General features: G+C 58.7%; 1 protein-coding gene across 4 annotated transcripts; it reads left to right on the plus strand.

Annotated features, from left to right (window-relative positions):
* The first annotated feature begins 1,164 nt into the window (after window positions 1-1,164).
* On the plus strand, window positions 1,165-27,463 carry LTBP4 (latent transforming growth factor beta binding protein 4). Of its 4 annotated transcripts, none has more exons than XM_059153198.1 (33): window positions 1,165-1,422; window positions 3,292-3,350; window positions 3,527-3,655; window positions 4,196-4,305; window positions 9,037-9,228; window positions 9,412-9,659; window positions 9,737-9,839; window positions 10,239-10,313; window positions 10,427-10,549; window positions 11,079-11,243; window positions 11,859-12,005; window positions 12,136-12,243; window positions 12,614-12,745; window positions 12,831-12,956; window positions 13,728-13,853; window positions 14,404-14,646; window positions 15,128-15,253; window positions 15,342-15,461; window positions 16,349-16,477; window positions 16,659-16,784; window positions 17,147-17,269; window positions 17,455-17,586; window positions 18,573-18,704; window positions 18,784-18,909; window positions 20,271-20,417; window positions 21,923-22,189; window positions 22,477-22,548; window positions 22,872-23,000; window positions 23,182-23,328; window positions 24,187-24,339; window positions 25,008-25,388; window positions 25,797-25,949; window positions 27,032-27,463. In XM_059153198.1, exons 1-33 carry the CDS (start codon window positions 1,180-1,182, stop codon window positions 27,184-27,186), a joined length of 4,947 nt encoding a protein of 1,648 aa, XP_059009181.1. In that variant the 5' UTR covers window positions 1,165-1,179; the 3' UTR covers window positions 27,187-27,463. The 4 variants fall into 4 exon arrangements, with proteins under 4 accessions (XP_059009181.1, XP_059009183.1, XP_059009182.1 ...); XM_059153199.1 differs by having other exon boundaries at window positions 1,262-1,422; window positions 3,517-3,655; XM_059153200.1 differs by lacking the exon at window positions 20,271-20,417.
* Window positions 27,464-27,690: the final 227 nt, after the last annotated feature.

Below are 27,690 nucleotides of genomic sequence, written 5' to 3' on the forward strand. Positions count from 1 at the left end.
ATCTTGAGACTCAAACTGCCTCGAGGGTTGGGGCCTGGGACCACCCCCCTACCCCCAGATGGAGCAGACATGAAAGGGGTGGGGCTTGGGATGCTATGTATAGGGCTGCGCGCGAATTTGCTGTGGGAAGGGCAGTGACCAGAAACTCAGAGGAGAAGGGGGAAAGTGGGGAGCCAGATCTGAAGGTGGTGGGGGTGGGGGGCGGTGACTTTAGGACAGGAAAGTGGGATGTGTAATTGCGAAGACAAAGAGGGGGGCCTGAATTTATAATGAAGGGAAGGGGCTGGGCTTGAGACCTACCACGTAGGGGGGGGCGCTGTAAGCAAGGATGGAGCCTGGAACTCCCTAAAGAGAGTGCAGGTGGGGCCTAAGGCCCCCTGTGACTTGGGGCTCCAGAAGGACGTAGAGGACCCTAGGAGGGGAGAGGACTGGAATTTTCCAAAGGGAGTGTCAGTTGGGAGGTGCGCTCTTGGGAATCTTTATAAAGGCTCAGGTTAGGGAAAGAGAGTCTAATAACCTCTCGGGGCAGCGGTAGAGAAGAGGTGTATGAAGAACAGCTTTTTGGGAGCCAAGTCTGGGGGTGAGTCAGGAGCAGAGCCTGGGTCCTATGAGGGACAGAAGCTACAGCCTTCTGAGGAACAAGCTTTTGCTTGTTTGGACCTGGAACCTTTGAACCACAGGGCTTTGAGAAAAGGAAATCCTTTGGGAAGGAACAGAGTGGGCCTGGGGCCTCAGAGGGTCCAGAATTGGGGCCTACTGTAGGATTAGCATTCCCCGCCCCCGCATGAGAAGTGGACACTTCTGGGGGCTTCCAGCATTTATCCCAGTCAGGAAGCAAATTCAGATTAAATTCTCCCACAACTGAGTGAGGAATGAGACCTGTGCATGAGTGTCTAGTTTAGGGGACCCTACCCACTGCCTACGCATCCCTCCCAACCGTAGGGGTGTGTGTGTGTCCCAGCATCTCCACTCCTCAGCTTCTCCTTCCGGAATCGGCACCTGACTCCCGATTTCCCCTCCAGCACTGAGAACTCCGGGCCCCAGCTCCCCCCGCCCGGCACCTGTCCCTCTTAGCCCCTCCCCTGCCGCCTTCCGATTGGCCAAGCGGGCAGCGCCCCCTGGCGACATCGGGCTCCGATTGGCGGGAAGTTCGCAGCTGCGGCTAGGGCTGTGGAGAAAATGAGTCGGCCTCGGGCGGGGGCGGGGGGCGGGGCCGCGCCGAGCCGGACCCGCTGGACAGACTGCCCGCCTGGAGCCGGACTCCACGCCGGACACGATGCGGCGGCCTGGCCCCAGCGGCCGCCGCCCCCTTCTGCTGGTGCTGCTGCTGCCGCTCTTCGCAGCCACCGTCTCCGCCGCCAGCCCCAGCCCCAACCCCAGCAAGGCCGTCCAGGTTGCGGGGATCCCGGGCCGCCCGGCCGGGTAAGCCCCGCTGCGACCCCTTCTTCCTTGTGCCCCCTCCACCCATTAAGTCTGACGGTCCGGAAGCACCAGGACTTGCAGATTTAGGGGGATGACGAACCCAGTGTTTCGTGGGTAGTGATGAAAGAGCAAGAGCCCTTGGATTTATTAGGACCCTCTATTTTGCAAGGCTTAGTATCGGGGAGTACTGAAATTTGGAGTCGAGGGATTCGCCGCTGGTGTGGTAGATGGAGAATATGGCCCCAGGGAATTCTAGGGTGTTTTCGGCGAAGGGTCCCAGCTTCTTTGGGGATGGAGTTTTGAGTTTTCCCACGATGATAGATGGGTGGGGCCCTTCAGATGGGATGGGGTTCCCCAAGCTTCTTGGGTGCTTGGAAGGAACAGGAGTAGTGGAGGTTATGAAGGGACTCTTTGGTGGGGTTGAGATGCCCTGGTGTTCTAGGGTTTGGGAACGTTTGGATGAATTAAAAGGGACTCTTGGATTTTCCTAATAACTTAGGAAGACGTGGACTTCGGGCTTGATGGCCGAGGAGCCTGCAAGAGGGGTTTGTGTGGAGGAGGTTCCCCGGATTTCATGAGGGTTGGGGATACTCTGGTTTCCTAGAATTTGAGGATCCCGGGCTTGAATGAGGGACCTGTGATTTCGCGGCATACGATCCAAAATTTCCTATAGATTTGGGGTTTATAGCTATTCTTCCTGTCTACGGGTGATGAGATCGAAGAAAGCAGTCTACCCAGCACCCCCACCCCCAGCCCTGCGGCCCAGCGCTCGGTTACAAAGGCCCCGGGCTCCGCTCCCGCCTCGGTCTCTGCGAATGCGTTTAGTAACCTGAGCCGCGCCGGGGGCGGGGCCGGGAAGGGGTTAACCCGGAGAAAAGGCGGGAGGGATAACGGCAATGTCAGGGGTCCCGGAGGCTCCATCCGGGCGGTCTCCTCCCTCACTGGGCCCCACCCGTCTGGAAAGAGTCCGTGCGCCCGACGTCCCCTTCACAGTATCTCTCCACGGCCCTTTTCTCGGGGCCTGCGCGCGCGTCCTCGTCTCTCGTCCCCCTTAGCCTGGATAATGGATTTGTCTGGGGGCCCCCTGGTTGCGACGCACTTGCGCTGGAGCTGAGGACTCCGCTATCCAGAATCTGAGACCCTCTGGGCGCAGAGATTTCTCGACGAACGACTCCTTACTCCTGGTCAGGCGGGAAACTGAGGCCCAAAGACCAGGAGATGCTGGCTCAAAGACACAGCTCGTGGAAAGGCAGGAACGGTCTAGAACTCAGGCCTTGGGATTCCCAGTTCTGGGCTGTGGCTCCTTCGGTAACCCCCTCCACCTCAGCACCCTGCTGGACCCACAGTCAAAAAAGGACCTCCCTCCCCAGCTGCGGAGGCCTGTGGAAGTGGCGCCACCTGCCGGCCTTTCTCGGGATGACGGCTGAGTCAAAGACAGGGATGAGCGGGGAGGGCGGGGTTCTAGATTCCCAGACAGTCGGGGGCTTGGAAACGAGCTTAGAAATCCTATTTGCGTTTAAAAAAAAAAAAAACAAAAAACAAAACAACAACAACAAAAAAAAAACGTTAAAAAAAGAGAGAGAGAGACTTTAAAATGTCCTTACCAATGAGACCTTACCACTAAACACTTCAGAAAATAAGTAAAAGTCGGGTTGCTGTGACCTCTATCCCTGAAGAGTCTTTGCCAATTTGCCTCCCAGGGTTCAGATGGGGAAACTGAGGCTTCCAGCGTGGTATTTCAGACTGATCAAACATCTATTTCGAGTGCTCTCAAGCCTTCTCTTGGCTTTCTCTCTCCTACCCCTTGTTTCCCTCTCTGGGAAGTCTTAGAGAACTGGGGGCCTGAGTGATTTCCACCCCTGTTTATAGTCTTGCTGCTTGCCGGTGCTGCCCAGGCCAATCGCCCAGGAGAAGTCGCTGCCTCAGAGGTGGGTTCTTCTACGTGGGGTATGGGTAGGAAGTGCAAGTGGGTAAGAGCAGAGGGGTGGGGTCTCCCTTCCCCACCCTGCCTCCCAGCTGGAATGCCGGATGCACTTGGTGGAAAGAAAGACTTGGTCCCCTCCTTCTCCACTTAGTCCCCGGCTATCTCCGAAGCCTCCTGCAGGGTCCAGAGCTGCCCTCCCGAAAAGTGTGCAGGCCCTCTGCAGTGCCTGACCCCTGTGCCCCTGGTGGTGCCGAGCCCCAGCCCCAACGTGAGGAAGAGGCAGGTGTCCCTCAATTGGCAGCCACTGACGTGAGTGACACAGACACTGGGGAGCTCCCAGCTCTGCCACTATTCCCCACACACCTTTCTCTCTGCTCCCTGTGTCTCTTCTCCCTTCTCTTTCTCTCTCTCTCAACTTGTATTGCTGTTTCTAGCTCTCCTTTTCTCACCTATCCCATTCTCTGCGTCTTTCAGTCTCCATTTCTCTGCTGCTGTCTCCATGCCCTCTGTCTGTATGTGTTCTTTTCCATTTCTGTCTGTTTCTCCCATCATTGTCCTCTGTGTGTCTCTGACTCTCTCTGTCTTTCTCTTTCTGCCTCTGTCTTCTCTCCTCTTTCTGCCTTCCTCATCTCCACCACCCCCCATCTTTGCCTCCATTTCTCCCCAAGCCTGTGGAGAACACTCAAGGTCTGGTCCCTGGAAAGGGATTGGGTGGGGGGCGCGGTTGGAGAGCAGCTACTGGGAGATCTCCTGGCACAGAAGGCCCCTTCCAACTGAGAGGGAAGGGGGTCTAGGGGGGAGGGAGTGTCCACCTAACCTCGTTTGTCTCTTCGGCCCTCTCCTACCTAGGCTGCAGGAGGCCAGAGCTCTGCTGAGACGAAGGCGGCCTCGGGGGCCAGGGGGCCGGGCACTGCTGAGAAGGAGGCCCCCACAGCGCGCCCCTGCCGGCCAGACCCAGGGTAAGAACATCCGCCCTTCCTCTGGCAGGGGGCAGGGGGGTGGGTTCCGGGCCAGATAAAGCCGTCTGGTTCCCACGGTTCAGCTGCCGCCTAGCTGCCCCCATTGTAGCTCAGCCCCCCGCCCACCCAAGACCCCCAGGACACCGACCCTCTAGGGACCCTGGCGTCCCGCCGTGCGAGGTGAGCCCGGGACAGGACCAGACGCTGGCCAGAGGCGCTGACCCGCGGAGGTGGGGCCGGGAAGCCAGGCGTCCAGGCTCCCTGCGGCCAAAGAGGGGGGCGCTGTCCCGGCAGAGAGCGCAGCCGAACTAGCCCAGACAACAAAAGCGATTGTGCGGGTTGGCGCCTGCCCGGTCACCGAATGCCCAAAATTGTGGGCCGGCCGGGAGCCAAAGGCCTCCCTCTGCTTCCCCGACCCTCCCTTTGCCCTCCTCCCACTCCGGCGCTCGGCCCCTGGGCTAGCACACCCCCTAGTCTCAACTACTCTCTAAAGTCGCCCCCCCCCCCCGCTGTGGCCTTCAGCCCAGATGTGTCCCCTTCTCCCTAAAGTCTTCCAGATGTGGGCATCCGGCCAGATGTGAGGACCCCCGCCCACAGCCTCAATCCACCGTTCGCTCTTGTCCATTCTGACTTCTCCTACCAGGTGTGGGGGGTCCTGGCCAGATGAGACTGCATCCTCAGATGTGCCCCCCACCCCGCCAGCGTCCTGCCCACAATCCAGACCCCCAATTCCTTCACGTTCCCAGGTGCACCAACCATTCTTCTCTCCTCCAAATGGGCCACCTGGCTGCCCAGATGTGCCATGACAGCCCCCTATCCAGATGAAGCCTCCTTCTGTGTGTCTAGGGCGGGGAATCAGCCTTTACCGGCCTCCCCAAATGTGGCCCCTATTACTCTTTTCCTCTTTATGAATTCAGCCCTGTCTGGGGGGAAACCGTCCCGCCCCCACCTGTTCCCTTCCCCGCCGCTCCTTGGAGGGCCCCATTCACTTGTTGGTGCGAGGCGGGGGCAGACGGGGCGCCCCCCTCCCCGCCGTGAGTCTAGCGCCCAGCCTGCGCGCCTCTGGCTGCGCGCCCAGCCCCACGCGCCCCCGCGCGGCCGCCGGGGAGGGAGTGGTGGGGAGGGGGGGGCCTGAGCGGGGGCGCGGCCGCCCTCCCCCGCAGGCGGGCGGGCGCGGCCGGGCCCCTCGGGCGGGCTGGGGCGGCGGCGCGGCGGAGCGCGGCGCTGCAGCCATGGCGGGCGGCGCGCGGGTGTCGCTATTGGTGCTGCTGGCGCTGCTCGGGCCGCAGCCCGTGCTGGGCCGGCCCCGAGAGCGCCTCCGCGTGCGCTTCACCCCGGCCGTATGCGGCCTGCGCTGCGTCCATGGCCCCACCGGCTCCCGCTGTACCCCGACCTGCGCGCCCCGCAACGCCACCAGCGTGGACAGCGGCGCGCCCGGCGGGGCGGCCCCGGGGGGACCCGGCTTCCGCGCCTGTGAGTGCGGGGTGGTGGTCCCGGGGGAGGGGTTCCCTGGGGGAGGAGGGTCCCCGGGGATGGGCGAGACAGTCCCCCAGGGAGAGGGAGCGCAGATTCGGTATGCAGGAGTGCTGGGGAATCCCTGGGGTATTTAAGGAAGGGGGACTTAAATTCCTGGCGTTTGGGGTTGAGCCCCGAGGGTCCCGATTTTACAAGCAATGAGTATTCTCAGATACCTGTGGCGTCCGACGTGAGGGGACTGGGGCCAGCTTTCATGCCTCTGAGTTAAAGCGGGAGATACCAGAACTGAGGGGCCTGGAGCTTGGGGGAAGGGGGCCCCAATTCTGAGGTTGTAAGGAATCCCTGGAGACCAAGGGAGGGCTTCAGGGCCCTGAGGGGTGTCCCAGTTTATGTCTAGGGTGGGAGGCATTATTAAAGTCCAGGGTAAGAATGCCTGTGAAGAGGGGGATTAGGGTGAGGAAAGTTGATCCCAAGAGCTGAGAGGGAAAGGGTCCCTAGAAGGAGGGTCTCTGCAGGCCACTGAGTTGTAAAGGTCCCACGTGGGAGAGAAATCCAGATAGGAGGCCTGGAGGAAGGGGCGCCCCCTGGGGGCAGAGGGGATAGTAGGGTGTTATCCGGGCACCCCTACAGTAGGAAGCGCCCCCTCCTCAGGTGAGGTGGGGAGGGCCAGCCACCTGTTGGCCCCAGGATGCCGGGATGGGCGGGCTCTCAGGGTCGGGGCCTACCTGCCCCCAAAACTCAGAGGCCCTCTGGAGTGGGGAGTGGGGGCCCCTGGCTCTGAGAACTCGCCCAGCCTGGCCCCCAGCCAATCCAGCCCTGGCCGGCGTGAGCTCATCTCCCGCCTCAGCCCCCACCCGCTGCCACTCCCTCCCTCCTCCCCTCCCTCCCTCCTTCCTACACTCACTCGAAGCCCAGCCCCAACGCACCCGTGCCAGGCGCTGTGCCCAGGCGGGTGCCAAGCCCCTGGAGGCTCAAGAGGGGCATGTGAAGGGGGGCTGACCCTGGCAGGACCCTGATGTCCTCAGCAACTTATTCCTCCAGAGGCGTGGGGCATGGAGTTGGCTGTACCCATGTAACCAGCCATCCGGGGTGTGGGAGCTCCAAGGGAGCTGGGTGGAGCCGTGGGGAAAAGGTGGAGAAATGCCGGTGGAGGCTGGAAAATGTCCTGAGACCTAGCTGGATTACCGTGACCACCACCAGGGACCCCTCCTATTCTGGAACCGTGATTCTTAGTTAAGTTTCTCCTGCTATTCAATTAAGGACCCTTATTAGGGCCCTCTGGAGTCCCAGCCTGACTCCCTTAAGTAGGGGAGCTCAGCATCTCAGCCTTCAGACCCTAAGCCTCTTCCCCACCCCATCAACAGACTCCAGAGACCAGCCCCTCCAGTAAAGTTCCCTCCCATTCTTCTGATGTAATCCCCCCAAACTGTGCCCCTCACCAGAGAACTCTGTAGTATTGTCCCTGAGCTACTCCTCCCTACTTCTCAGAGAAACCCCAGATTACAAACCCTGTACAGCGATAATGCCATTCCCTCGCTGAATTCTCTTTCCACAAAAGACTACCATTCTCTTGTATTTCCAACTGAGTGCCATCAGATTCCTGATTCCTGTCTTTCCAAATCCTGCTTTTCCAGCTGACTGCCCCCCCTCCCCGAACTTCTGATCCATCTGTCTTCAGAGAACCCCAGAACTGCTCTTAATCAGCTGGTTCTCACAAGAAGACTCTGCAGACACTGTGCCCTCTATGCAGCCATTAATCAAAAAATTTGGGCACCTAATCCCTTAGCTGGGAGGGGATGGGGGATCCACAGTATCTAAGAATCTTCCCAGACAGTTTAGGCTCCCCTGTGCTGGGGACTCCCAGGGAATCCCACTTCTCCATGTAAACCCTGTTCTCAGCACCCTCAATTTGGCTCTCCCCCAGAAGGTACTAGAGTCCTGTTTTCTAGCTAACTCTCCCCAAAATAATTTAACAGATTTCTAATGAAAGGGAGCTTCCGTTTCCTCTGAACTAGGCTCTCTTTCCATTCTAGAAACCTTGAGCCATCTTTGAATCCCAGAGCACTGCACTCTATCTGATCTCCTTCCAGGAGCCGAGTCTCTACCCTTCTAAACAGAAGGGTCTCCCTCTCTGCTTTTCCCCTCTCCACTGTGTGGCTCAGAATCCCACACACGCCTTCCTGGACGGCCCCAGCCGCCTGCCCCCTTCCTCCCTCCGCACAGCTGTCTCCAGCTGTTCTCTGCAGCCCCAGGGGAGAAAGGGAGGGGGTGCCCTCTCAGGATACGTCCGGCCTTCTTTGGCTCTGAGGACTCGGGGCTCCCCAAGGGTCCGGAATGCGGAGCCGCCGCCCTACCCCCGCCGCACCCCTCTCTTTGTTTACCCCGCCGCACAGCTGGCAGTGCCCCGCCCAGAGGTGGCCAGGGGCCCAGCGAGGGCGCGCAGAGGGGAGAGAAGGCGCGGCCCCGGCGCGGCCCCGCCCCGGGGCTACAGGAGGCGGGAAGGCAGAGCGAGAACTCTGCAGCCAGAACCCGAGGGGACGTGGGCGGAGGCAAAGCGCGGTGGGTGGGGCTAGGACGCCCAGATAGCCAGGGAGGTGGGGCGGGAGGAGCGTGAGCTGGGGGAAATCGGCGTGAGGAAAGGCGGGTGGGCGGGGCTAAAAGCAGCTGGTTAAACACCTTGACACCCGAGGTTTAGAATCCGGTGGATAGCTTAGAAGGGGACGCACAGCCAGTAGAAGGAATCTGAGTGTCGTGGACCTCTGCAGACGGGATGTGCGTGTGCCTAGAATGGTAAAGAGACAGAGTTGGGAGATGGGAGTGGTGCCAGGGAGGTGGCCAAAATGTCGATTTAGTCAATCAATGGAAGAGACCAGCGCCGGGCCTGCGTAGCTAAAGACCCAGCCAGAAGATTAGATGGGCGGGGTTAACTGCTTAGGAAAAAGCGAGAGTGGTCCGGGCTGAACCAATGGGCGGGGACAGCGCTGTCTGGGTGGGGCTGGAACGCCTGGACCCGGCCTCAAAGTGGGACTGGAGAGGAAGGGCGGAGTGACCTGAGAGTGAATGAAGAGCGGGAGGGCCTGGAGACCTGATCCAGGGGGCGGAGCTATTCCAAAGGGCTGGACGACAGGACCCAGCCAGTGCAGGTGGCCAGGGTTGGTGGGGGTGACACAAGACAGCTCAAGGCGGAGCGACTTACAACGAGGTCATACTTTGAGTATAACGTTAAGGTCTGAGCTAGCCTCTCTCTCCCCCCAGTCCTGTGTCCCTTGATCTGTCACAACGGCGGTGTATGCGTGAAGCCTGACCGCTGCCTCTGTCCCCCGGACTTCGCTGGCAAGTTCTGCCAGCTGCATTCCTCGGGCGCCCGGCCACCGGCCCCAGCCATGCCGGGCCTCACCCGCTCGGTGTACACCATGCCACTGGCCAACCACCGCGATGACGAGCACGGTGAGGAAAATGAGGCCCGGGTCCCCTCTGCCCCATCTGTTCACTATCTCGCCGTTTCTCTGACCCTCATCTTTCCTGCCTTCCCCTGAGTACCCTTCTCCAGCGCGCCCTTCTTCCCATTCCTTGTCCCAGTCCGTTAGAACCCGTGGCGACACCACTTTGCCCTGCCGTGCCTCCCTCCAGGCGTGGCGTCCATGGTGAGCGTCCACGTGGAGCACCCGCAGGAGGCGTCCGTGGTGGTGCACCAGGTGGAGCGTGTGTCCGGCTCTTGGGAGGAGGCGGACGCCGAGGCAGTGGCACGAGCGGAGGCGGCGGCGCGGGCGGAGGCGGCGGCGCCCTACACGGTGCTGGCACAGAGCGCGCCGCGCGAGGACAGCTATTCGGATGCCTCCGGCTTTGGTTACTGCTTCCGGGAGCTGCGCGGAGGCGAAGTGAGACGAGGCGGGTGGGGAGGGGCCCGGAGCGTGCAACCACGCGGGGGATGCGCTCACCCAACACTTTTCCGCAGTGTGCGTCCCCGCTGCCCGGGCTCCGGACTCAGGAGGTGTGCTGCAGAGGGGCAGGCTTGGCCTGGGGCGTTCACGACTGTCAGTCATGCTCGGAACACCTGGGTAAGCCCCAGGACGTCCCTAAGGTGCTCGGAGCTGGGGAGAGGTGATAACCCCGTGGCTCCTGGTACTCTGCCCACAGACAAACCGTGTTCACAAAATCAAGCCACACCTGCCCAGCTGTGGGGATCATTTCCAGTCTAGAGCTATCCATACCGCTCTGGGACCGCCCACTCCGCTTTCTGACTTTGGCTACTCTGTTCTCACCCCACCTTTATGCCACGGCCCCACTCGTGCATTTCTGGGGCCTCCCACGTTGCCTTCTGTCCCACCTCCTACCTAAGGCTCTTGCTGCGCTCAAGCCGCACCCAACATCCTTTAACCCCTCCCATCCCTCTTTTGTCCCCGCCCACCTATTTTCGCTCCGCCGACCCCTGGCGCACCCCTCTCTTCTCTCCACAGGGATTTCAGACCGAGTAGGCACCCCAGATGGACCGTGTCCAACTGGCTTTCAAAGGGTTAATGGGTCCTGCCAAGGTAAGCTCGGGGGCGGGGGGGCACGGGGCAGGAGTGGGAAGGGCTTGGCTCTATGAGCTGGGCTGGCAGGGAGCTCGTCCCTGAAGCTACTGAGACCACGGCATTCCTGGCAGATGTGGATGAGTGCGCGACCGGTGGGCGCTGCCAACACGGGGAGTGCGCGAACACGCACGGCGGGTACACGTGCGTGTGCCCCGACGGCTTCCTGCACGACTCATCCCGCAGCAGCTGTATCTGTGAGCCACGGGGAGGGGGCTGAGGCTGTATCCCTGAGTCTGTCCTCCCAGCCCTCAGACCCATTCCAGAGCATCCCTGGGCCTTAATTCCCTTAGACTCCCCAGGTCCTCCCGGACTCCCCCCGGTTACTCTTATTACACCCCCCCCCCCAGAACGTCTCAGACTTTTACACACCCTCAGACTCCCTAGACCTTCTTTAGCCCCTCTAAGAACCCTTCAAACCTTTAGGTCTGTATCCTTTCAGATCTTCATATTTTCTTCAGCTCTTCTCAGGCCCCGAATCCTTTCGTCTCCCTCCACCACCAGACCTTCTGCAGACCCCAAGATCCTTCTCAGATTCTCTCATTCCCTCCTCAGGCCCCAGAGCTTTCTCAGACCTCCAGACGCCTCACCTCTCCTTCAGACCCTCTTAGACCTCTTCTGAATGGCCTTTACACCCATTAAACCCTTCCGGGGGCTATCCTCCAGATCCCCTACTTCCGCTACACTCCCAAGCCCGCCCTGAATAATTTTCACCCCCACCACCAGCCCAGCACGTGATCTCAGAGGCCAAAGGGCCCTGCTTCCGCGTGCTCCGCGACGGTGGCTGCTCGCTGCCCATTCTGCGCAACATCACCAAGCAAATCTGCTGCTGTAGCCGCGTGGGCAAAGCCTGGGGTCGAGGCTGCCAGCTCTGCCCACCCTTTGGCTCAGGTGAGCGCCTCCCGCCTTGGCCTATCTCTAGACTTGACTAACTTGGTGCCTACTCTAGGCCCTGCTCCTGGACCCTAGCCTTGGCCACGCCCCCAGCCCCTGAGATCCTCAGACACGACTCCGGTGGCCGAGCCCCACCCCACCTTTGGCCACACCCACCCCTGAGACACACCCCTGAGTCACCGCCAGACTTGACAACCCCTAGCCCTTTGGATATGCTACTTGCCCAACCGTGTCCCCAAGCTTTGGCCAAGCCGGACGTTCCTGAGACCCTGCCTTCAGCCTAGGCTCCTTCTTGGGATCCACCCCAGACACCCTCTTTCCTGAGACACTTCCCCGGCAGTCTGCCTTCTGTTTAAAGCCAGATCCTTCGACAGACTAAACCAGATTCCACTCTCAACCCTTGTCCCTGTCCCTATACCAAATAAGGAAAAACACCCTTGGTCGCACCCTTAGCCTCTGAGATGTCCCATTCTTTGGCCAGGATACTACCCCAAATCAGCATCCAACCCAAACCCCTGACCCACACCTAAAGCTAAGCCCTGCCCCCAGTCAAGGCCAGATTCTAGACTCCTCTTCTCATTCCCTCCTACCCCCTCCCTTTCTTGTTCCCAGAGGGTTTTCGGGAGATCTGTCCTGCTGGCCCTGGCTACCACTACTCGGCCTCTGACCTCCGCTACAACACCAGACCCCTGAGCCAGGAGCCACCCCGAGTGTCCCTGAGCCACCGGGCTCCACCCTCCACCTCTAGGCCACCCACAGGTGAGCTGGCTTCTGGAGGAGGAGATGCCATCTCCAAGGGGAGGCCTCAGCCTCATAAGGAAAGGAGGAGAGAGAGGAGGGGGGACACAGAAATCTATGTCTCCATTTACTGGTACCCCTTCTTTGCCAGGCTTTCTGCCCACCCGCCGTCCAGAACTCCCACCTGAGCACAGGCCGGGCCCTGAGCTTCCCCTGCCCAGCATCCCTGCCTGGTCTGGTCCTGAGATCCCTGAATCAGGTGCAGTAGAAGGAATCGAGGGCATCGATGGGGGTATTACAGGTGGGGATTCCAGAGGGGAGCTCCAAGGTGAAGATCACAGGATAGGGATGTTACAGCAAGAGTTAAGGAACGGATGAGAAGAGAGAAAGGTTTCAACGGTCAGGTGTTGGGTAACATTAGGAGCTGGTGTCATACAGGCCTGGGGTCAAGTTCTCTGTCAATTAAGTAAGTCATTGAACCTCTCTGAGCTCAGAAGCGAACTTGCGGAGGGACGTCCATGAGGGTGCCTTAGGCAGAGCATGGGAGGGAATTGTACTGGGATGAAGGGGACAGAGGATTCAGAGATGGAGGAACCCTGGCTGTCTGGATCGCCACCCCCCCACCCTAGGTTCCTCGCCGGGCGTGTGTCAGCGCAATCCCCAGGTCTGTGGCCCGGGACGCTGCATCCCGCGGCCCAGAGGCTACACTTGCGCGTGCGACTCCGGTTTCCGGCTCAGCCCGCAAGGCACACACTGCATTGGTGAGTCTGGCAGTGGGGGTGGACGGAGGCGGGGCGGGAGGGGCTCTGCCAGTCGCTTCCTGACCAGCCCCGTCCATGCCCTCAGATGTGGACGAGTGTCGCCGCGTGCCCCCGCCCTGTGCCCCCGGGCGCTGTGAAAACACGCCAGGCAGCTTCCATTGCGTGTGTGGCCAGGGCTACCGAGCGGGCCCGCGGGCTGCGGAGTGCTTGGGTGAGAAATCCGCCCCGCCCAGCTTCAGGCCCCACCCCTGCCCGGGTCGCCCTCCCGCAGTTCCCTCCCTCCCGCGGTTCCCCAAGCTTCTGCTCCCGTCCCCCACCCCGCCCCCGCGATCTGCTCCCGCTCTCCCTTCGGCCCCACCACTGCCTCTTCCGCGCCCAGCCGGCTCTTCCCGTCGGGGCGGGTCCCTGCTGTACAACCGCCCGGCTTCTCTCCCGGACCCAGTCAGGCTCCGCTCCTCCCTGGCCCCGCCCCCTCCATGTTCCCGACGGGCTCCCGCCCTCCCCCCGGCTCCGCCCCTGTCCTACACCCGCGGCATCCTATCTCCTGACCGCCACGCACAATTCCCACCCTGCCGCACCTCTGCCCCGTCCTCACCCCGCACCGCCCCTTCCCTCGCTTCTGCCTTCCCTTTGTTCGGTCCCCAAAGCTGCCCTTCCCGCCCTAGCCCTGCCCAGGTCCTGCCCTCCCTACACTGCCCCCCTCGCTGTTCTCCCCGCCTTTGCCCTGGCCGGGTCCCCAGTCGTCGCCTGGTCCTCCCCCTCTCACCTGCCCTCCTCCCTCCTTCCCCGCCTACGCCTTAAACCTACCCACTCCGGGCTGTCCTACTGCCGCTGGCTCCCGCCCCAGTGTGGCCCCGGCCCAAGTTTGGCTGCGCCCGTGCCCTCCCCACCTCCCATCCTTCCTGAGCCCTCTGAAGGCGGGCATGGGGGGAGTGAGGGGGAGTATCTGCCCCAGCCTCAACCTCTGGGTTGGTGCCTGCAGACGTGGACGAGTGCCACCGCGTGCCGCCGCCGTGTGACCGGGGGCGCTGCGAGAACACGCCAGGCAGCTTCCTGTGCGTGTGCCCCGCTGGGTACCAGGCGGCTCCCCACGGTGCCGGCTGCCAGGGTGAGGAACTGGAAGGGACTGAGGGGAAGGGGGTGTGGGGAGAAGGGTAGAGCAGCAGTGATGAGGGATGGAGAAATTGAGCAATGAGGCAGGGGGAGACTGATTGCTGCGAGACGAAGGGGCCAGGTTCTAAGAGCCAGGCAGGCAGCCTGATGGCTGTAGAGACAGACTGACATGGGGATGGAGAGGCCGAGTGGTCAGAAACAGAAAAGCTGAGTCATGGAAGATGGAGAAGCAGAAGGATGGAGGATGGTGATGTCAGTTATGGGGGAAGGGGGTAGAGTTACCAATAGTGCAGAAAGAGACCAATTTATGGGGACTAGAGTTCTAGGAGGGTGACCGGAAGCTTAGGGATTGAGAAGGTAGAGGGATGGAGGACGGAGAATTTGAATAACAGAGAAGAGGAGGTAAAATGAGGCAGACAAGGAGGCAGAGTGATGGGACAGGGAGGCAGAATGATGGAGAGGGGAAAGTGAAAGTGTTGGAGGTCAGGGAGGCAGAGCAGATCGTGGGGGTGGGGTGACTCTGGCTGGCCCCTTGCCCTGGGCAGATGTGGACGAGTGCACGCAGAGCCCAGGACTTTGTGGCAGAGGGGTCTGTGAGAACCTGTCCGGCTCTTTCCGCTGTGTTTGCCCGGCTGGCTTCCGGGGCTCGGCGTGTGAAGAAGATGTGGATGAGTGTGCCCAAGAGCCACCGCCCTGCGGGCCAGGCCGCTGTGACAACACAGCGGGCTCCTTCCACTGTGCCTGCCCTGCTGGCTTCCGCTCCCGAGGGCCGGGGGCCCCGTGCCAAGGTGAGGGTCCTGGGTCCAAGTCCATTCCACTGCCACTGGCTGTGGGGACTGGAGAGAGACATGATTGGGGAGTAGAGAGACAGGATGGTGGGGCTTGGTAATGGAGAGCAGGGACACAGGAGTGGAGCTACAGAGAGGGTGGGGAGGGTTTGACTCTAGAGTCTTCTCCCATTTCTCCGAATGTGAGGGTGCCCTGCGTTCCTCCTCCCTTCAGGAATGACTCATGTGCTTGTCTGGGGAGGGGACCACCCTGAGGTGGGGAGGGCAGCATGTAGGAGGTGGGGTCCTAGCTTCCCCATGGTAGCTGGAGAGACCATTGATGGGGGTCCGGGAAAGGACTCTGTTCTCCTGGGAGTGGGATGAGCCTGAGCAAAGTCCAGGAGCCTGCCTCCAGCCCGGAATGTTGGAGTAGATGGTGAAAGCAATGGGGATGATTGGGTCCAGGCCCCTTTCTCAGCCCCACTGGTCCCCTCTCCCCCAGACGTGGATGAGTGTGCCCGTAGCCCACCGCCCTGCGCCTATGGCCGGTGCGAGAACACAGAAGGCGGCTTCCAGTGTGTCTGCCCCACGGGCTTCCAACCCAATGCTGCCGGCTCCGAGTGCGAGGGTGAGGCCGGGGAGGGAGGGAGGAGTGTGGATGGGTGAGGTGGGCTCTGGGCTGCTCCTTCAAGGCCACCTTCTTCCCTGCCCCCCAGATGTGGATGAGTGTGAGAATCACCTGGCCTGTCCTGGGCAGGAGTGTGTGAACTCACCCGGCTCCTTCCAGTGTAGGGCCTGTCCTGCTGGCCACCACCTGCACCATGGCCGATGCACTGGTGAGACCAAGCCCCAGCTATGACCTTAGGCCTTCATCGTGATCCATACCCTTCTAATCTGGACCTCGGTTCCCTGGACCATGACCCCCAGAGTCTGACTGTGACTCTTGACCTAGATTATGGGCCCTTGACCCGTATTGCAATTCCTGATCTGGACCATGAAACTTGACCGTGAATGTGACATCTAATTCTGTGACCCATGAACCCTCAACTTGGCTGTGACATTTGACTGTAACCATTACCCCTGCTGATAAACACTCCCTACAACCCTGATAAGCAGTTGTAACCCTTTTAAGCCTGACTGTCCCTTGACCCTGAAAGTGACCTGTGACCCCTGAAACTGACTGTGACATTTGACCTAGCCATAACTCCTGCCATAACCCCTGGCTTTCTGTGACCTTTGATCCTGTCTCTCACTGCCCCTGCCCATTCTCAGAATTCCTTCCCTGGGGCCTGATTGGGTTCATGATCCCTGACCAGACCCTGACTAGAGGCAGAATTCTGGACCCTGACTCTCACCCCTGATCCAAATTGGTCTCAGATGCCAATTACTGACTCTGACCCCTGATTCAGCAGAATGCCATCCTGTGCTCCTGGCTTGTAATACCTGGCCTCTTAACCTAATTAATTTCTGACCCCAGTCCTAGTCCAGAGTCCCTCCCTGACTCCAGGATCCTAGCACAGGGAATTCCCAGAAATCCAGATTCACAGGATTATGGTCCCTAGTATCACAGAATCTTGATGTAACCCACTCACTTCTGCCACAGAGCCTTCACCTCCTATCCATCCTGAGACACTACCCACCAACTGCTCAAGACCCCTCAGCCCCAAGGAGATCCTTGCAGTGTCCCTAAACCAGACCCCTTCTGAAACTTGCGTTCCCACAGATGTGGACGAGTGCAGCTCGGGTGCTTCCTGCGGCCCCCATGGCCACTGCACCAACACCGAAGGCTCCTTCCGCTGCAGCTGTGAGCCGGGCTACCGCTCGCCCTCTGGTCGGCCTGGGCCCTGCGCAGGTGGGTAGGGCAGGGGAGAGGGCGGAGAGAGGTCGGAGAACTTGGGAATCCTGGGGTCTGCGTTTCTCGGCAAACGCTATTGGAGAGGTGGAAGCTGGTCTGGCAGGTTGTGGGTGGGGCTTGCGGGCGGAGTTGCTCCTTGGGCGACGACCCCCGAGTCCCATCTCTCCCTGTACCCTAGATGTGAACGAGTGCCTAGAGGGCGACTTCTGTTTCCCCCACGGCGAGTGCCTCAACACCGACGGCTCCTTTGCCTGCACTTGCGCCCCCGGCTACCGGCCCGGACCCCGTGGAGCCTCTTGCCTCGGTCGGTACCCAGGCTGGGTCTGGACGGGGAAAGGGTGGGCTTACACCAAGAAAATCAGGACTAGGAGAGGGCGGAAGGCGGAGTCTGAATTTTAGGACTGAGGTCGCAAAGCTTCAAAGCCGGGAGTGTGGAGCCTCCTGGTGGCGATCAGGGAGGGGCGAGGTTTGGAGGGAAAGGGGCGGAGTCGGAGTAAGGAGTGCCGTGATTGGAGAGGGCGGGGCCTGAACCCGTCGGAGGGGAGGGGCTTGCAGAGAAAGGAGGAGCCTAAGACGGGCGGGGAAAAGAGTAGGAGGCCTCAGAGGGGCGGGGCCTGCAATGCTAAGCTGCGGAGGTGGGCGGTGGTTTCGAACCTGGTCCCGCAGACGTGGACGAGTGCAGCGAGGAGGACCTCTGCCAGAGTGGCATCTGTACCAACACCGACGGCTCCTTCGAGTGCGTCTGTCCTCCCGGACATCGCGCCGGCCCAGACCTCGCCTCCTGCCTGGGTGAGAGGCGCCCCCGGCCTGATCCCTGCCCCTTCTCTCCTACCTCTCCTTCTCTCCCATTAGGCTCTCTTCCGCTGCGTCCTCCCTACACCCCCCCCCCCCCGTCTCTACCTCGCTCACCTGTTCTCCTTTGCCTCCGAGACTCCCCTGCTTCCCCCATTTGACTGCTGTGCCTCCTTCCTCAGACGTGGACGAATGCCGCGAGCGGGGCCCTGCCCTGTGTGGGTCCCAGCGTTGTGAGAATTCCCCGGGTTCCTACCGCTGTGTACGAGACTGTGACCCTGGCTACCACGCAGGCCCTGAGGGCACCTGTGACGGTGAGACTACTCTCCTTCCCCACCCCTGCCCCTAGGACAAGTTGCTGGAGTCAGCTCTCTTGGGGACTTGAGGAGGAGCACCCTGCCTTCGGGACTTGAGGGGAGCGAAGAAGCCCCCAGCCTGCGCACTTAACCGTGTCTCATATCTCTGTGGTGGAAATAAGCCACCAGTGTGCCCTTGCATTTTCTCGTGGAGGTGAGGTGGGAGGATTGGGGGAGCAAATGAAATGACATGGGCTCTCTGGCTAGCAGACCTCTGATCCGTGGAAGGCTAGTTTCAGGGGATCTCATTCAAATTCCACAAGAATTCATTAAACACCTGTGTGTCAGGCACGGGGGGGGGGGGTGGGGGGTGCAACAGGCATCGAGTCAAACAAAGTCCCTGCCCTCATGGAGCTGACAGGGGATGGGGAGGGGATGGGGAGAAATAGGCAGTAAATACACAAATAGATTCAAGGTTCATTTAGCAAACACTTTGGGGGCACCTACTGAGTGTCAGGCACAGTTCTACACAGCTTGGGGTGGGGGGAGGTGGCAGGAGCCAGACAGACACAAGTCCCAGCATGGTGGAGTTTGTAGTCTAGGGAGGTGACAGTTGGTATGCCAAGAGACACATGGATAATATATCAAGTTTAAGAAGGAAAACAGAGCAGGATAGATGGACATAGATGATAGAACAGTAGGGGAAGGGTTGCTAGGAGGGCTCGACCTTGACACTTGAGTGAAGTGAGAGAGGGAGCCATGCAGAGAGTTGAGGGAAAAGTGTTTCTGATGGAGGGGACTGTGAGTGCAAAGGCCCTGTGGTGGGACAGTTTGGACTGTGTGAGAAATGGCAGTAAGAACTTAAAGAGTCTTTAGAAGCTCAGACTCCTAGAATACTAGATTTATAGAGACTTCTCAGCCACAGGAACTGGAAACAGCATCAGGATCTTGTGAATCTGGTCCTGTGACTCCCCTCCCCTCCACCCACGCCACTTTTTTTGCAGATGTTGATGAGTGCCAAGAATATGGCTCAGCGATTTGTGGAGCCCAGCGCTGTGAGAACACTCCTGGCTCCTACCGCTGCACACCAGCCTGTGACCCTGGCTATCAACCCACGCCAGGGGGCGGATGCCAGGGTAGGTGTCGGTCTGGCTTTGGGTGAGATGTGGAGGGGAAGGAAAGTCCAGCAAGGGCCTGACTGTCTGGTGGTTGCAGATGTGGATGAATGCCGGAATCGGTCCTTCTGCGGGGCCCACGCCGTGTGCCAGAACCTGCCCGGCTCCTTCCAGTGCCTCTGTGACCAGGGATATGAAGGGGCCAGGGACGGGCGTCACTGCGTGGGTACGGGGCTCCAGGGGGTGGATGGGTCCAGAGGGTGGGGAAGAGGTTGGTCAGGCCCTGCTCCCCTCTGCAGACCCAAACAGCTCTGAGTTCACATTTGCTGTAAATCAGTATAAACACACACACACTGGGCCTGTGGAACTTAGACTTGGAATATACATTATTTCCATATTGGTCAGGACTCCTTTTGGTTGCAAGCAACAGAAACCTGTTCATTCAGATCTTGTTTGGGGAGGGCTTAAAAAAAATACATGTGTAAAGTGTGTAAAATGCACACTAATCCTAAGTGCACATAAACATTTTCTCTTTTCCCAACATTTTGTGAGGAAAACATCTAAATGTACAGAAAATTGAAAGACCTCTAGAATGAATGTCCACATGCCCATGATCTATATTCCATTATCATTCTTTTATTTACTTTTTGGCTCACCTACCTGTCTGTAATTCATCTTCTCTCTAGGATTGGTTTAAAATTAAATCACAGGCATCAGTACATTTCTCCCTAAATTCTAAAGTATGTATAGCATTAACCAGAGTCCAGTAGGAGTTTCCAGATATTTTCACTTGAGGTTCAATTTACATACAGTGAGTTGCACAAATCCTAGTTTTTTGTGCATATATATATATACATATATGTGTGTGTGTGTGTGTGTATATATATATATATATATTTTTTTTAAGTGGGCTCCATGCTGAGCCAACGTGGGGCTTGAACTCACGACCCTGAAATCAAGACCTGAACTAAGATCAAGAGTCAGATGCTTAACTGACTGAGCCACCCAGGCACCCTGTGTGCAAACACAATAGGCTTTATTTCTTTGAAGAGAATTAAAATGGTGAAGTCCTAGAATGTTTAACTTGGATCCAGGGATTCTAACAAGGCTAGCTGTCTCCTCCTCTCAGCCGCTTTCCTCTGTTGTATTTATTTTCAGGCAGACACTTCACAATGACAAAGAAGGCCCTAGCACCTCCAGGCTAACATCCTTAGCTTGGCAACCCCAATGCTAAAGAGGGAGGCTCATTCTTGATATTCCTAGCAAAAGTCCCAGGACTGGCATTGACTGCCCCAGCTTGGCCACCACCCATCTCTCTGAACCAGAGAAATGCAGTAACCTGGTCGGCCATGCCTGGAACTCAGGTCTACTCGGAGTAGATTTAACCGTACTCAAAAATACATGAGTTGAAAATGGATGAGCAGAAGGCTCCCAAGGGAAATCCAGGGTTTGTCCCCCAAAGAGAAGTAAATGATGGGGTTTGAGTCATTAAAAATACCCATTACATTTGGGTGTTTCAGACTTCTAGAGCTTTGGAATCACAGACGTTTACAACCATTGACCCTCTCCTTTGTCTCTTGCTCATAGACGTGAATGAATGTGAAACGCTACAGCGTGTGTGTGGAGCTGCCCTGTGTGAGAATGTTGAAGGCTCCTTCCTCTGTGTCTGTCCTACCAGCCCTGAGGAGTTTGACCCCATGACTGGACGTTGTGTTCCCCCGCGAACTTCTGTTGGTAAGACTGATGCGTCTATTTAACTGATGGCTGCAGGGCTCAGAAAAATGATGTGATCTAACCATTCCAGGCACAGACAGCTGCCATGTTAAATGCTGTTTTAAATAACAATAAAAAAATCAAAACACATGGGTTAACACGGGTGGTGGGACTTGGTGTCAGCCCTGTCCCTAACTCTACACCAGATTCTTTCATTCAACAAATGTTAACAGGGCATCCACTGCGTTTAGGCCCTATTCTAGGTCCTAGGGACACAGTAGTGATGAGGAGATATCACCAGATAGTGACAGCCAGAGAATTCATGACTGGAAGGAGAAAGCCCAGGCCAGAGGGAACAAGGCTTTGCCAGGGCAAGGGTAGGGGATTATGGGAATCTGGAGGAGGTGCCTACCCCAGCCTGAGATGAAAGTCAGAGACAGCTTCCTATAGGAAGGGAGGTCTGAACTGAGAGCAGTAGGATGAGTAGAAATAAGCCAGGTGAAGTGGGTGAGGGAGGGCATTCTGGGCAGAGGATACAGCAAGGGCAAAGGCTTGGCAAGGCAAGTGAGGACCTGACCCGTTTGAGGATCAAAAATAAGTTCAGGGTGGCATGCTGTACAGAGCAAGGGAAGGGGTGGGGAGAAACGAGGCTACAGAAGGGATGCAGTGCCGGATCACACTGATTTACCATCTTTGGGAGGTTGGCCTTTCTTGAGGGCACTATGGCACCCACGGGAGGGTTTTGAATGGGAGAGAGGTATAATCAGATTTTAAAACCTCCCTCCAGCTGCCCTGTGAAGGTGGACTGGAGTGGGTGACTAGGGGCTTGGATCCTAGAGAGCAGGTTGGGCCAGGGACCTGGGCAGGAGAGAAGAGGACTAGACCAAGGCAGGGGGCCGTGGGAGAGGAAGGGAGGGTGGGTGGCAGAAGGCAAGAGGCCGGTGGCCAGGCTGTAGGCTGCCTGGTGGAAGAGAAAGATGTGGGGGCGCCTGGGTGGCTCAGTGGGTTAAAGCCTTTGCCTTTGGCTCGGGTCATGATCCCAGGGTCCTGGGATTCAGCCCCACATCGGGGTCTCTGCTCAGCAGGGAGCCTGCTTCCTCCTCTCTGTCTCTGCCTGCCTCACTGCCTACTTGTAATCTCTGTCTGTCAAATAAATAAATAAAAATCTAAAAAAAAAAAAAATAACTAAAAGGGAAGAGAGAGATGTGTCCAGGCCTAAGGCTAGGTCTGGGAAGACTCTGGGGCCTGTTTAGAATGCATTGGATCTGAGGACCCAGGAGGTAAAAAGGAGGCCAGAGACACCCCCCTCCTACTCCCACTTCCCAAACTGCCCCTGGGCCATGGGCCAGACACCCGGCAGGGTGTGAACTGGGGAAGCAAGAGATGGAGAAACAACAGGGAGTGAAAATGGATGAGGACAGATGGGGAGAGGTGTGGAGTTGGGTTCTGCCTCAGTTTCCTCATCTATAATATGGGGGTGGGAGACTCAGCCCACACTGGGCTAAATTAGCCCCTTGCTTCCCTAGGCACATTCCCTGGCCCACAGCCCCAGGCTCCTGCCAGCCCAGGTCTGCCTGCCCGGCCACCTCCACCATCCCCACCCCGCCGGCCCAGCCCACCCAGGCAGGGCCCTGCAGGCAGTGGGCGCCGGGAGTGCTACTTTGATACGGCAGCCCCGGATGCTTGTGACAACATCCTGGCACGGAATGTGACGTGGCAAGAGTGCTGCTGCACCGTGGGTGAGGGCTGGGGCAGCGGCTGCCGCATCCAGCAGTGCCCCAGCACTGAGACAGGTGGGCAGGGGCTACAGGGTGGATGGAGGGCTGAGGGTTTGGGTCAAGAGAGGGGGGCATGGGACTGGGACAGCAGATGCACTGGGACATGGACTGGGGTATTGGGAACTGCACGGGCAAGGGTGAGATGCCAGCCAGGTGGGCATGAGGCCAAGAGATGAGCACAAAGGCAGGGGGCTTGAAAACTTGGGTGATGAAGGGTGTTCCCCAGGGGCAAGAGTAAGCCCAGGACCCAGGGCAGGGGCTAGGTGTAGCGCATCTGTGCTCAGCCTTGTGTCTGTGTGCAGTGGAGTACCAGTCACTATGCCCCCATGGCCGGGGCTATCTGGCACCAAGTGGAGACCTGAGCCTCCGGAGAGGTAAGGCCAGACTTCAAGCCCCAAATCCCCTTCAACCCCCAGGGCCAGCTCAGTCTCACCAGCTGGTTCTGTTCACCTCTCTCACCTCTGTCTCTCACTGGTTCTCTGTCTCCCCCACTCCCCCACACCCCGTGCTCTCTCTAAACTCCACCTTTCCCTGTCTGTCTACCTCTGGGTCTCTGTCGCCACCTTTCGGTCCCTCTCTTCCCCCGTCAAGCCTCAGAGCCACCCATTCCCCCCATCCAGCCGCCCCCCCCCCCCGCCCTGGCCCGCCCCCTTCCCTCGCTTCGTGTGGGGCGCGCCTCTGACCATCCTTCCCGCAGACGTGGACGAGTGCCAGCTCTTCCGAGACCAGGTGTGCAAGAGCGGCGTGTGCGTGAACACGGCCCCGGGCTACTCATGTTACTGCAGCAACGGCTACTACTACCATGCCCAGCGACTGGAGTGTGTCGGTACGAGCCCCCTCCCCTACCCTCCCCACCTCCCCGACCGTCTACCCCACCAGTCCCTGTCTGGAATGTGGCCACCGCCAGCAGGAAATCTGATAGACTCCATCTATCACTGTCAACGCGCTGGGCAAGTGGGAAAGGCTCGAGGGCTGCTTCCTAACCACTCCCTCCACGTCTCCCTTAGATAACGACGAGTGCGCGGACGAGGAGCCTGCGTGTGAGGGCGGCAGCTGCGTTAACACCGTGGGTTCTTACCACTGCACCTGCGAGCCCCCGCTGGTGCTGGACGGCTCCCGACGCCGCTGCGTCTCCAACGAGAGCCAGAGCCTCGGTAGCCCCGCCCCCAGACCTGCCCGTCCCGCCCCCACGCTCGGCCTTGCCCCCTCACGCCCCTAACTCTAACCCCATTTCCTCGCGGTGTCTGAGGCTCCTACAGGCGGACTGGCTTGGTGTCCGGGGGTTCTCCCGAAATCAGAGGTCCCAGGGGAGCCTGCCACTGGCTGGCCGTGTGTATCTGCAAGTTGATTATAGCCCCGGGGCCCCGGCTTCCTTTCGGCCCACTGGGTGCAACGGCGATTGGTGGCTATGGGGAATTTTATTTCTGTTATGGGACCTGGTTTTACTAAGCGCTGAAGCCGCGCTTCCTGTGATGATTTCCCTGTGTGTCTCTGTCTCTTTCCACCTCTCTGGGCTTTCTGGAATTTCTGCCACTCTCGGGGTCTTTCTAGGTCTGTTTCTTTTCATTTCTCTCTTTCCCTCTCTCTGCATCTTCGCTTTCCTGTTTTTCTTGGAGTCTCTGATTCTTGGGATGTATTTGTCTCTATCTCTTTGGGTCCTTTCTTTTTGCCCACTGACCTAAGCTCTCTTCTCCTTCCACATCCTGTTCTTACATTTCCCCCCGCCCCTCACCCCTCAAACACCCTGGGACTCCATTCAAACAATGCTCAGATATAAAAAGCAACTGCCCTTCAGAGGCTGGGCTTGGAGAGAACCCTCTCAGACCCTACCTCCTCTACGACTGCCTCATTTCAGACCAAGCCCAGGAGCTACCTCAGAGGGTCTCCGGGAGGCAGATCACAGCTAAGGAGAAGCATCTGGTGTTAGGCATCAGGTGGTTGGGTTGCTCCAAGCATTTGGGAGGATCCGATCCTGCCTGTCCCACCCTGATGCACGCTGTCTCTGCCCTCAGATGACAACCTGGGAGTGTGCTGGCAGGAAGTAGGAGCTGACCTCGTGTGTAGTCGCCCTCGGCTGGACCGCCAGGCCACTTACACAGAGTGCTGCTGCCTCTATGGCGAGGCCTGGGGCATGGACTGTGCCCTTTGCCCCGCCCAGGACTCAGGTACTACCACCTGCCTGGGCCACACCCAGGGGCCGAGACAGCCCATGAGACCCTTCCTTTCAAATCCTCTGCCCTTAGGCCCGACCCCATCATCCTGGCCCACAGACCACAGTGTACTGGACACTCACTTCCAGGTGCCTAAGACCCCAGCACACAATCCCAGAGACCCCCAAAGCTTGGCTCTTAAAACCCCTGAATCCCCCAATCCTGCCCTTGGGAACACAACCCCAGGCCCCAAACCCTGGTCCTTGGTCCTCAGACCTCCAGCTCCCCTGGCTCAGATCCCTTCCTATTCATCCTGGCCCCTCAGGCCCCCCGTTCCTGTGACTCCCCAGCTCTGGTCCCTAAAACACCTTCCATCTTATTTCTCTAGGCCCCTAGTCCAAGCTCCCAGGGGTCCCCCCAAATTCCAACACTTGGACCCTGATTCCTACCAGCTGTCCTTAGTACTCTTGATCCCAGCAACTTGGAATCCCAGTCTCAGCCCTCAGCTGCCTAATCCTAGCTCCAGAACCCCTGATCCTGACCGAGAGATCCCAGCCCCCTCCTTTGAAGCCCCTCCCATGCCTCAGCCCCAAGCCCTCCTCACTCCTCTGGGCTCCACTAGGACATGAATGGTGGGTGCTGAGGCTAGCCTGGGCTAACCATGAGGCTTTTCCTGTTTACAGATGACTTTGAGGCCCTGTGTAATGTGCTGCGCCCCCCTGCATACGGTCCCCCGCGGCCAGGTGGCTTTGGACTCCCTTACGAATATGGCCCTGACCTAGGTCCACCCTACCAGGGCCTTCCCTATGGGCCTGAACTGTACCCACCAGCCGTGCTACCCTATGACCCCTACCCACCTCCTCCTGGGCCCTTCGCCCGCCGGGAGGCCCCGTACGGAGCACCACCCTTTGACATGCCCGACTTTGAGGATGATGGCGGCCCCTACAGTGACTCTGAGGCTGCTGCGCCACCTGGCCCAGGCAGCCGTTGGCGCTATCGGTCCCGCGACACGCGTGGCTCCTTCCCAGAGCCTGAGGAGTCACCTGAAGGTGGAGGCTATCCTGGTGAGCACTGCGGCCGAGGGACGGAGACTGAAATGGGGAGTTAGGGGTGCAGAGAGATGGAGACAGGGAAGAGGGAGAGAAAGAGCATGAGATCCAGAAACCCAGAGAAGCGGGGGAGGGGGGCTGGGGGGCATTGGCTCAGAGATGGGAAAACACAGATACAGTCGGAGAGAGCTATGGAGAGCCATGAAGAAGAGGGACCGAAACACCAGCAGACCAAGAGGTGAGGACCACAGGAGAGCAGAGTGAGGGAAACTTGGCCCCACAGCGCCCCCCAGAGCCCCCGAGCGGGACGCACAGTTTAGAAGAGGATACCTGGACGGGGCGTGGCCCCACGGTGGGGGTTCGAGGGATGGGAGGCTGAGACCATCCCCCACAACAACCCCGGAGTCCCCGCCTTCTCTGCAGGCACCCTGTCTGAGCCCTATGAGGGACTGGAAGCGGAGGAGTGCGGGATCTTGGACGGCTGTGCCCACGGCCGCTGCGTGCGTGTCCCTGAGGGCTTCACCTGCGACTGCTTCAGTGGTTACCGCCTGGACATGACCCGCATGGCCTGCGTCGGTGAGGGGCGGCCAGAGCCAGCCCGCGCCCGGGAGAGGGTGGACGCCCTAACTCGAGCGGGGTGGAGGGGAGTCAGAGATGTCAAGGGGTCTGGCCAGATCACAGGAAACAGGAAGGAGCTCCCGCACAGGGATGGGGCTTGCCTGCAGAAATTGAGGTCAGGCTGCGAGGACCTCAGGGGGGCTGGGCTTGAAGCAGGATCGAGGCACCCTGAAGAATCCTGCAGATGCGATCTCCCAGTCATACCTGGGGCGATTTACTTGACTGCTTCGGAGAGCTTCCCTCTTCTCCTCTGTAGAATGGCAGTATGAGTCAGGGCTGCCTAGTTTAGGAAGCAGTAAGACAAAGTGGTTATAGACAAGGACGCCGGGGGAATTGGACAGACCTCAGGCTCAGTCTAGCAATGTGTCGTGTGACCCTGGACGGGTCATAGGCCCTTTAGTTTTTCACATTCAAAAAATGAGCATAGTTGTAGAAAGCATTTCATAGAGTTGTGACCATCATCAGTACTGATTGACAGTGATACTGAGGCCTGTGTGTAAACCAAGGCTCAGAAAAGAGGACTGAGTGTCCCAAGGACTCACAGCCAAGAAATAGCAGGGGACTGAGAACTCAGACTATGAGAGCTGGCCTGAGAACTCCCTGGGCAGAAAGGGGGCTTGTTGTGTGATATTGGGCAAGGAGCTTTTCCAGGCTGGGCCTCAGTTTGCCCGTATGTCAACGGGATCATGGTACCTACCTCATAGGGTTATTAGGAGGATAAGTACATGTAATGTGCTTTAAACAGTGTCTGGTATAGAGTAAGCATTGGTTGTTGTGATATCATTATCAATATTATTTTCCTAACAAAAACCTAGTGACCTAAGGGCTACCGTCCCCATCTCACAGAACACAAAGCTGAGGCACAGACAGGTTAAGCCACCTGCCCAGGCTTACACAGCCAGCAGGTGGTAGTAGCCACAATCAACTCCAAATAGGAGGCTCAGCATTTCCACCTCTTTGCCTCAGGAGCCCCAGGGGCCAGACAAGTGGGCTACAGGGTCCCGAGGCCTGAGCAGCGCTCCCTGTACCTCCTTCTGCAGACATCAATGAGTGTGATGAAGCTGAGGCGGCCTCCCCGCTCTGTGTCAACGCACGCTGTGTCAACACCGATGGCTCCTTCCGCTGTATCTGCCGCCCAGGATTCGCACCCTCGCACCAGCCACACCACTGCACTCCTGCCAGGCCGCGGGCCTGAGCCTCGGTGGCCCCAGGCCATTTGGTCCACGCCTGAGCACACAGGTCCCTGCCAAGCACCCTCCTGCCCGCTTGTGTTCATGAGCAGGGGGTGCCTGAAGGCCAGCAAGGAGGGACACACGAAGAATGAACCGATGGAAAGAGGGATGCCCTTCACTGCTCCTGCCACCCTCAGACCCTCCTACCAACGCTGCAGGGCCCTGGGACTAGCCCATGGGCACCTTCATGTTCCCTCTCCTTTTTATAAAAATTTTCAATTAAAAAACACCTATTTTGTACTTTGTGCTTCTGTCTGCCTATGTATCTTTCTCCTCCTATGTCTGTTTCTCTCTGGCTCTCGTCTTTCTTTTCTCTATAACACAGGGACATAGTCTCTGTGTCTGTGTCTTTATTTTTTCCTATCTCTCTAATCTCGGGAGAGATCCCCTCTCCCCACCCCCCCACCCCCGCCATGGGGTCTTGCTCAGAGGGCTCCCTCTTTTCTCAGCTAGAGGGGGCCCTAGAT

This window comes from Mustela lutreola, chromosome 16, assembly GCF_030435805.1.
Source record: "Mustela lutreola isolate mMusLut2 chromosome 16, mMusLut2.pri, whole genome shotgun sequence".
Lineage (NCBI taxonomy): Eukaryota > Metazoa > Chordata > Mammalia > Carnivora > Mustelidae > Mustela > Mustela lutreola.

What these genes read in the sequence shown, in the direction of transcription:
- LTBP4 (XM_059153198.1), top strand. Translation starts at nt 1,180, where the DNA reads ATGAGTCGGCCTCGGGCGGGGGCGGGGGGCGGGGCCGCGCCGAGCCGG. An exon ending in GCAAGGCACACACTGCATTG is followed by an intron (nt 12,746 to 12,830) that starts GTGAGTCTGGCA and finishes CCATGCCCTCAG; the next exon opens with ATGTGGACGAGTGTCGCCGC. An exon ending in GCGGGCTGCGGAGTGCTTGG is followed by an intron (nt 12,957 to 13,727) that starts GTGAGAAATCCG and finishes TGGTGCCTGCAG; the next exon opens with ACGTGGACGAGTGCCACCGC.